Source organism: Pyxicephalus adspersus, chromosome 3, assembly GCF_032062135.1.
Source record: "Pyxicephalus adspersus chromosome 3, UCB_Pads_2.0, whole genome shotgun sequence".
Classification (NCBI taxonomy): Eukaryota; Metazoa; Chordata; class Amphibia; order Anura; family Pyxicephalidae; genus Pyxicephalus; species Pyxicephalus adspersus.
In genome coordinates this window covers 70,034,749-70,044,856 of record NC_092860.1, presented here as the reverse complement: position 1 = coordinate 70,044,856, position 10,108 = coordinate 70,034,749, and the positions used below count along the sequence as shown (strand labels likewise).

At 42.2% G+C, this 10,108-nt stretch overlaps 1 protein-coding gene across 4 annotated transcripts in view; it reads left to right on the top strand.

Annotated features, from left to right (window-relative positions):
• PIP5K1C (phosphatidylinositol-4-phosphate 5-kinase type 1 gamma) overlaps positions 1-10,108 on the top strand; it is a 150,159-nt gene that overhangs the window by 119,389 nt on the left and 20,662 nt on the right. For all 4 annotated transcript variants that reach the window (XM_072405098.1, XM_072405096.1, XM_072405099.1 and 1 more), the window contains exon 15: positions 1,068-1,169. In XM_072405098.1, the coding sequence (XP_072261199.1) occupies positions 1,068-1,169 (102 nt within the window). The remainder of the gene's footprint in view (positions 1-1,067; positions 1,170-10,108) is intronic.

Genomic DNA, 10,108 nt, shown 5'->3' with positions numbered 1-10,108 from the left:
GGCTGCTATCTGCCTCTGTCTGTGTTCCTCCTCTGTGTTTCCCTGAGATCCAGCGTGTGGCACTTGTGCCCGCCCATGAAGGCGGCGCCGATCAGGATTCATAAAATCAATCGGCGCCGCCTTCGTGGGCGGGCACAAGTGCCGCACGCTGGGACACAGGAACACAGAGGAGGACACTGGCTGCGGGGACCGGCAGGGATACAGGTAAGTAAAAAAATATGCATTCGGACCATAAGACGCACCCTGATTTTCCCCCCACTTTAGGGGGAAAAAAAGTGCGTCTTATGGTCCGAAAAATACGGTATATACAGCAAAATGTTCAAATTCTAAATTCACAAATGCATTCTTTAACAAAGTATACTCTTTAAATTAATGGGGATGAACTAAACCATGGTGACTGAAATATGGAGTCTAAGTCTTCATTCACAAATGTATTCACTGTTACTGGAAATAAATATACAGATATTTTTTTTTTTTGGGTGGACTGAAGAAATTAACAATGATGCCCTAAATGTCATCACCCAAGCACTACAGCAATGACCTGAGTTGCAGAAATCATTAGGTAAGACTGCCTGTAGTGATTTGCAACTCAAATTCACACAGATCTCTCAGTTACCCTATCCCAACACAACTTCCAGTCCCCGCTGCAATGAAATCTGCAGCCCTAGTACCCTGTTTTTTCTCTGCCAGCAAAGCCCTGCTTAATTGACCAGCATATATGTTCACACTAAAATGGCGGCTGTATCTTGCCTTTGCTTGGTCTTGGTGGAGCATACACCATGTAATTATGACATAGCCAAACTTTGTAAATCAGTTTTTGTGTCCAGATATCAGCATTATTTAGATAAAACCAAACCAAATTTTCAGTGTTCTGAATAGTAATATTAACCACATCGAAGGACTGGTACATTGCAATATATTACATTTTTGCTTTTGGGTTAAGATAGAGAAAATTATATTGAACTAGTAAAATGTACCCATTGTCAATAAGGTAACTACCCTTTACTGGCATGCTGTGACTTTGGGCATTATGTCTTATTTATTGAATCTCTCCCGTTCACTTTTAGAACCCATGAAATGCAAGCATATGATGAAGTTGAGCAGGTTACAGTGGAAGTAAAGTCATGGGAACAGAGCACCGTGGCTGAAACAGAGGAAAAGAAGCAAGGGTGAGATAAATTCTATTAAAGGTTTGCTGTTTTCATATTGTTACTTTTCTTTTTCCTTTTGCTAATATAAATATTGGCCATGTGGGGCTAGTTGTGTGTTGTGTGCAGTATGACAATATTTGCAAATTAGAATTATTTTTTGTTAGTCATCGTCAGCAAAAACTTCAGTCCTCAGGAGCTTGCTTTTTACTGACATTTTTATCCAACAGTCCACAGCCAGGACAATCATCTAGTGGAGCTCAGAGTTCCCAAAAAAGTCAGAAGGGGACCTTGACCTATACACAAAGAAAGAGTATTGGGTCCAGTCAGCAAATCATGTCATGTCACTAGACAAAGCATTAGGTACGGGTAAGTGCGCATGCGCAGGCAAGTGATCCAGACGCAGTGCTGAGCTGCTTTGTGCCCCCTATTCCTGCGACAGATCCATCAGCACTCATACAAACACAGCTGCTTCACAAGGCTTATCTGCACACAATACCGTCTGCACATAATACCGTGCCAGGCAAAGATTCCTCCAAAGCTCGGAATTGGCCAGTATGGTTGGGTCCAAAGGCTTCCAAGAGTTTCCTCCACAGCCACACCACATGGTTCAGCTCCAACTAATGCATCCCAGGCAGGGACAGCGGGTAATTGATCCCCTGATGCTATGGAGCTACCTACCTCTCAATCCTCTGCTGCACCTGGTGAATTTGATCACTTTCAGGAGGTAACTCAGAACAGGAAGGGGGAGGCTGAGGATAGCAGGTCCCCTACAGCTATTGTCCCACATGCTGCCCTGGGATCTCATATGAGTGGTAAGCAGCAATATTCTACATGATTTACCTGCTGTGCCTGACAATTCCCCAGCTCATAGTAACAACTAGGGAGATTCACTATCTCTTGCTTCTACCATATTTTTTATTATTTTTATTATTATTAATAATAAACAGGATTTATATAGCGCCAACATATTACGAAGCGCTGTACATTAAATAGGAATACCCTTTACTTTAATAGCCTGATTTGCTGATCTGTGTAAAAGAGAGCTTGAAAAAGCTAGATTTAAAATCATTGCGTATTCAAAGCAGGATTTCCATTCTATTGGTGTGCACTTTTCATAGAATTCATAGAACAAAAAATGTATGACACTGTTTACAAATAAAATTGAGGATCTGGAAAGTAGAGCGAGAAGGGGTAACTTTCTTATCAGAGGACTTTTAAAATATATTAAAGATTTGGGTGTCATCGTGAAAGGTTTACTGCCAGATCATGACAACCTACATCTTGAATTTGATACAATATTTCACACTTGGGGAGACAGGGCCACTAGGGGGCGCTACAGCTTGCACGGAGGAGGTGTGAGCCCTGAGAAGGGCCAAGGCACAGAGTCTAAGCAATAACCAGGCCTTCTTTAGAGCCTCCGATGGTGAGGATGTTGTGCTCTGATTACTGCCAGAATGTGGTCCTTGGGCACACCAAGGTGGGCAATATGAAACACAGTACCAAATCACAAAGCAAAAGGATAGTCGAGTAAGGTCAGAGTCGAGGCAGGCAGCAAGCAAGAGAGGTCAGGTCACCCGCCAGGGGTCACTTACCAGGGATCCAGGATATAGACACCAGTGACACAGGGGCCACTGCAGACACAAGGAACAGAGGAGACACTGGAAGCAACAGAAAGCACAGGTGACACAGGAAAATCCAAAGACAGACAGGAACACTGGAACAGCACAGGAAAGTTGGCTGGGAACCAACAGACTGGACAACGAGGGATTAACGCAGGAGCTGGACAAAGGAAACATTGAATCAGCCAGCAGGTGTACAGGAACTAGCTCAACAGAACTAGGGGCTCGGCACCAGTGGAGACACGTTGCACGAACACTGAATGCAGTGTATGAGCTAGCTAAATAGCCAGGGATGGTTAAGAGTCTATTTTCTGATTGGCCAGTGGATTGGACGGAATTGATAAAGCTTGGAAACAGGCATGCCCAGAGTCAGAACTGCCCGCATGCGCAGGAAAGAGGCGTCTGCGCTTTAGTGAGAAAAAGGTAAGTGTGACATTATCCCCCCTTTTTTCTGGCCCTCCCCACCCGCCGGGGTCCAGGTTTAAGGGGAAAACTTAGATGAAACCTCTTGGCAAGAAGAGGTGCAGACACATCTGTAGCTGAAACCCACAATCTCTTCTCAGGATCAAAACCTTTCCAATCAATTAGGTACATTAGCCTTTTGCAAGAAAACTTGGAATCCAGAACTTGATGAACTTCATATTCCTGAGCAGAAGCAGGTGCAGGAGCAGCCGGTGGAGAGGGATGAGAAAATCGGTTCAGGACCAAGAGCTGCTTGTTTGAGATGCTCACAAGTAGAAGACCAGGAGTGCAGGTATTTCGGCAGAGCAGGGTATAGGAGACGGAGAGGATGTTTGCCATAGACACTGTAGAATGGTGATTCTTTGCTGCTGGTGCTAACATGGTTGTTGTGGGCAAACTCCGCACATAGTAGCTGTGCTACCAAGACATCATAGTGGGCAGAAATAAGGGCTCGGAAATATATGATTTTGGTCTCAAAGCCCCGTCTCGTTCTTTCTCTACATCTTCGTATGTGAGGAGGCATCAACTTCGATTGAGAAGGGCTTGGAAACATCTGGCCTAATTAGAGCTGGGCCAGAAAGAAACGCTTCTTTTCAAGGAATGAAAGGCCTCAATATCCTCAGAGGGCCAGTTCTTACGGTCAGCATCCTTTCAGGTCAGCGCAGTGATGGACGCTACCAGCGTGGAGTAATTTGTAAAACTGACGTTAGTAGTTGGTAAAAGCCAAGAAACGCTGAGAAGCCTTAAGACTGCAGGATAGTGGCCAGTTAGAGATCACTGTAACCTCCTCTAGGGATCCATAGAGAGGCCATCCTTAGAAACAATGTAACCCAGGAAGGGCACCTGCGGGCATTCGAACAGGCACTTCTCTGCCTTAGCGTAGAGTCGATTGTCTCTGAGTCTCTGTAAGACAAGACAGACATGCTGTCTGTGTGTAGGCAAGTCAGGAAAGAAAATCAAAATGTCATTCAAATAAACAACAACACAGATGTATAGAGGGTCACAAAATACTTAATTGACAAAGTTTTTGAAGACAGCCGGGGCATTACAGAGACAGAAGGGCATCACCAGGTTTTCATAATGCCCATCTCTCTCTCTCTCAACAATCCCCCTCCTTGATCCAAACTAGGTTGTAGGCCCCTCAGAGGTCTAGTTTGGTAAAGATCTGAGCACCACTTGGACTGTCAAGGAGCTCAGGGATAAGCGGCAATTGGTAGCTGTTTTTAATAGTGATGGCATTCAAACCATGGTAATCAATACAAGGACTAAGAGTCCCATCCTTCTTTTGGACAAAGAAAACACTGCGCCAGCGGGGAAAGAGGACTTACGTATAAATCCTCTCTGCAGATTCTCTTCGATGTATTCACTCATAGCTTTGGTCTCTTTGGTCATAAGTGCGATGGGGAGGAAGTTGCTCGGCCTTGCATTTGGAGAAGACATCTTGGAAGTCCTTGTACTGGATTGGGATGGATGAAGCCAATGCCGGCATGTAGCGGGCAAGAGACTTGACAGGTTTGACATTGGTCGAACACCGAGAGTGACAAGAAGGACCCCAAGCTAATATTTCTGGAGAAGACCAATCTAGCACTGGAGAGTGTTGTTGATGCCATGTAAGTCCCAGGATGACTGCAGATAAGGCCTGGGGAAGAACAAAGAAGGTTATGGTCTCCTGATGTAGCACACCTACCAACATTTGCATGGGCAATGTTTGGAAGCGGATAAGTCAGCAGGAGAGAATGGTACCATCCACCGCAGAGATATGCAGGGGTTGAGTCAGTGGCTCTCTAGGCCAGGTGCACTCCTTGATAAGAGTAGCAGAAATAAAATTGCCTGCTGCCCCAGGGTTGATAAAAGCCTTCTGGGCAAGTGTGGTCGTCTTGTGGTGGAGCTAAATTGGAATTGGGAGACACTGAGTGGAGGGGAGAGAAGAGAAAGGCGTCTGCGCTTTAGTGAGGAAGAGGTAAGTGTCACACAATACAGAGAACGATGGGCAATCTTAGATCTGATGGGTCACCTAGAGATGTGATAGTGCGACTGCACTTTTTCCAAACTAAGGAAACCTTCATGATGAAAGTGGTAAGGAACCTCTCTGATATGTCTGTTGATGATCATACTATACAAATCTTTGCTGACCTCTCATGCTTCAGAAACAGAGATCATTTAAACCGCTGCAATTGCTCTTGAAGAAGAACAATAAATATTGTTGGTCATATCCATATAAATTGTGCTTCCACTTTTAAAACAAGTTCCATGCCTACTCCATGGTTGTCCACTTTTAATGAAGGTGAAATTCTGCTAACAGAACTGGGACTCATTTCCACTGATCTTTCGCATCAGCCTTCAGCAAAAGGCGCTGCAGCTTCATTATCTCCCCTGTCTTAACACAGGCATCCAACTCTTCTAAAGCCTGAAAAAAGAATTCTTAAATTCATGCCAAGCATCTGGACTGTGTTGGGATATTTTCCCACATCTTCTTGAAGTTACATTGCAGGGAAGAAGTCTTTGCATAACTGTGGAAACAACTCTATATCCTTATTCCATTTTATGTAATTTACTGTGTTATTTATACTTCTTAAAATTGAAGTTATATCGTTTTTTTATTTGCCTAACAACAGGCAATGTTCTTATGCTTCAGTTATTGAAGAGGTTAAATTTAAAAGCTTATAGTTACTATGTAATTGTTATAATAATTTTTGGAGGAACGGGAGGCAGTAAACCAGGCCTCCCTCCAAGATTATTGGTGATTGATAATGGATGCCGGACTCCCTTTTTTGATTAGATTTTCTGATCTTTTTGGGGATTTTTTCCTTAAATTTTATCTCAACTGTCCATGAGTTTTTCATGTACAACAGTTAGGGATTTTTCTTTCCCTCCCCAAACTATCCTTCCCAATCTTCCCCTCATCCCTGGGCTCCTCAGATTTTAATGATCATATTCTTTGGGTTCAATCATTTTCGTGCCATTGATCTCTGTATGGTTTATTATTTCAACATGTGGCTTGTCTTTTTGTAAGTCGTGATGACTATTACAATTCCAAAAATAACTTTTCTTACACACAATGTACAAGGCCTGTATTTTCCGGTAAAGAGAGTTAAGGCCTTCCAATACTCTCACCCGCTTGGGGTAGATGTGTTAGCACTACAAAAGATGCACTTTTCTGGCACCTCCTGTCCTATATACCTGAATAAGGGTTTCCCACTGTTTTTTTTTTTTTTTTGCTATCTCCTGGGAGAAAAAAAAGAGGGGGTAGCCTTATGCTTTTCAAAAGATATATAATTTACACTTCTATCTGACCATAAGGACCCAGATGGCCGTTATATACTTGTGGTAGGCAAATTAGGTGAATCCTTAATCTCCATTGTAACATATTATGCTCCTACAACTGGCCAATATCTCTTCTTTCAACACATGCTAGAGTCTTTGTCACCACACATAGAATGTGCATCCTGATGGGGGACTCCAACCTTGTCTGTGGACCAGATTCTTATAAATATCCCCCTAAACAGAGATTAAATTTGGCATCTTTACTACACCAATATGACTTGGTGGACACCTAGAGGAAACATAATCCATCAACTGGAGATCAGAATAGATCACACATTCAACCTCAGTTCGCATTTTAGGGACCCCATGGTCGGATCATGACCTGGTCACATTCCAACTCTCCCTTAATCAACTGGGATGCTCATAAAGCAACCATTAGTGGTCAAATAATCTCTCTGAGCACCAATCACCCAAAAAAGCAAGCTATTCAACTCATTAAACAAAAACAACAAGCCTTACTTGAATTACAACAACAACAAAACTGGCAACTGGAGAAATCTCTGCGCTGGTTCAAACATTTTTTTTTTTTTTTATGATAAACTAGGCACCCTTTTAGTGAATATATTACATCCCAAAAGCAGGGATTATGACCTACCTAAACTTAAACTAGCTGATGGAAGACTCTCCCAGAACCCTACGTTAGTTTTGGAAACTTTCCATAACTTTTACAATAAACTATATTCCGCTTCCCCAAGTGCGTCCAGAGCGGGGTTGGAGGCTTTCTTTTCTATGTTCCCCTTGCCAAAATTGTATCACTGATGAATGAAGAAATATTGAGAGCTCTTAAAGGCCTGAAAGGCAATAGCGCCCCTGGCCCAGACGGTTTCTCTAATGCATAATATATAACACCGGAACTGGCTCATTATTTTAATTATCCTAGAGATAGCGACCCAGAAGAAGATAACAAGGCCCTTATTAGCATTATACCCAAACCAGGCAAGGATCACTTAGAGGTAGGAAACTACAGACCAATATAATTAATCAATTGTGACCTTAAGATAATGACCAAAGTGTTGGCAGATAGACCTATTACCTTTATTGGTTATTATATCATTTTAAATTCACCTGGGAACATAAATCTATTCCATAGCCAGGAATTAACTCCTTCAATGTCAACATTGTACCAAACTAAGTACCCCCTCCCCCCCTTTTCCTTTTTGTAAAATAATTAAAGATCTTAAACATTGGTCGGCATCTCCGCCCTCATGGTTTGGCAGGGGTCATATATACTTAGTTCATTTGATTTTCGTTCGTTAACAATCGTTTTTATTGGGGAATAGAAACAAAAAATCTAATACAAAAAGTCACAAGTACAAAAAAATACACAACAAATTTAAATAGAACAAGACAATACAGAATATCTAATACACAGTATATAAGGAAATAGAGAAAAGGAGCAGGGGGAAAAGTCTGTGCCTGAAGCCTGCAGATCCTCCGGAATACCACAAAAAACAGAATACAAAATAAATACTAAAGCCAGCGAACTTTTAGAGGGCCGTGGAGCCCCAGAGAGTAGGGAGACTGTAAACAATCCAGGGGTCCCACACCTCCAAAAACTGGTCATGGGTGTCAGTCCAAATGCTGGTCAGGTCCTCATTTACCATAAATACATCTAGTCTAGTCTTAACTTCACTGAAGGCCACTCTCTCAGTCCTCCAAGCCCTGGCTATTGCTTTTTGAGCCGCCATAAGAACAATAGTTGCCAGGTTTCTAGGGGCAGAGAGAGCTCCAAATCTGAAATATATATGAGAGCACACCATGGATCCCAGGTCATGGGTCTGTCTATTCAGCAAAGAACTGAGTAGGTTGTGTACTGATTGTCAAAAACTGGATAGTTTAGGACATGTCCACCAAATATGGAGCATATCACCGATGGCATCACAGCCTCTAAAACATCGACCCATTAATTCAGGATCAAAGCGTGCCAACCTTGCGGGGGTCAAATACCATCGTAATAATACCTGGTACGCAGATTCCTGTGAGATCACATTAATAGAACAGGAGGATATAGACCTCCATACATTCCCACACCTTATCAGATTGTTTGCAACCAAGATCCACCTCCCATCTGGCGGAAGGTACAGCAATAAGCTGTCTGTAGAGAAGGGAGATAAGGAATGAGGACAACTGAGCCAGATAGCAGATCCTTTCAAACGGAATGTGAGCCTACAGACTATCCACCTGCTTTACAGGGGGAACAGCAAATGACGCAGATGCATGTATCGGTAATATTCCCTGGGGGGGAATTTTATAGGTCACACGCAACTGATCCCAGGACTTAACACCCGAAATACCAACTGGGTGATAAGCCAAGTATAGACCATTTGTCCTCCACCATTGGAACGCCATGGAGTCATTTGATTTTATTTCATAGTGCATGCTGGATTCAACACCAGTAGTTTCTCTGCTCACACTATTGGCATTCATCCAATGCTCTGATGCCTATATTTGTATAGCACACATGGCGTCTGATCATCACTAACCGTAAAACATCATTTGTTTTTTAAATTCAAGTTTGACTTTAAATTAAGGTTATGATGAGAATATTGATATGATGTTTTTTATGCTTTCTTTAACCAGCTATTTTGTTGTCTAGGCAGTCACTCTGTTACTCCTTTCCTTGTTCAGTTAGTTAAGAAAGAAATCTCTGTTTTTCTCTTTTTGTTTAATTGTGAATAATTCCTTCCTTATCGGCAGATCAAATTTCTTTCCTTTCAGCCCCCTAGTCCTTTGTAGAATCTTAAGGTGAAATATCGGTAAGAGAGTTCTGTATATAGATTATTTATATGGGGTGATCATATCCCCCCTTAAACCTCTCTTCTCAAGAGTGAATAGATTCAGTTCATCTCTCCTCACAACTGAGCTCCTTCATTCCTTTTATTAGTTTAGTTTCCCTTCTCTGCACTCTCTCCAATTTCACAATATCATTTTTGTGACCTGGTGACCAAAACTGTACTGAATATTCCAGATGGGGTTTGACCAATGCTTTGCACAGGGGCAGGATAATGTCTCCATCTCTGCAGTCTATTCCTCTTTTCATACAAGACAGTAACCCCCAGATCCTTTTCTGTGTCATTTGCCACTTGGTTGCCCAATCAGACAGAGTACATCCAGGTCTGCTTGTAGAATATAGACATCCTGTATGGACTTATTTCCATTACATAGTTTGGTGTCATCAGCAAACACAGCAATGGTACTTTTGTCTCAATCTCTGCAGACTATTACTTTTTTTAATACAAGAAAGTACTTTGTTAGCTTTAGATATTACAACTTGGCATTGCATGCCATTATTATTTTTATATATATTTTATATATTTATATAATAATTATTTATTAGTTTGGTGTCCTGTACAAACACAGAAATGGTACTTTTAACCCCAAACTACATCATTTAAAAAAGTAGGTAAAATAACCCCTCACTATCACTGTCCCAGCCTGTGCAAGTAGTTGATTCTCTGCCCCTGATTCATCAAGCAGAATCGGATGATCGCTCGCGCATTCGTATTCGCGATCCGAAATCGTACGCCGTCGCACTATTCAGCAACTGAAAAA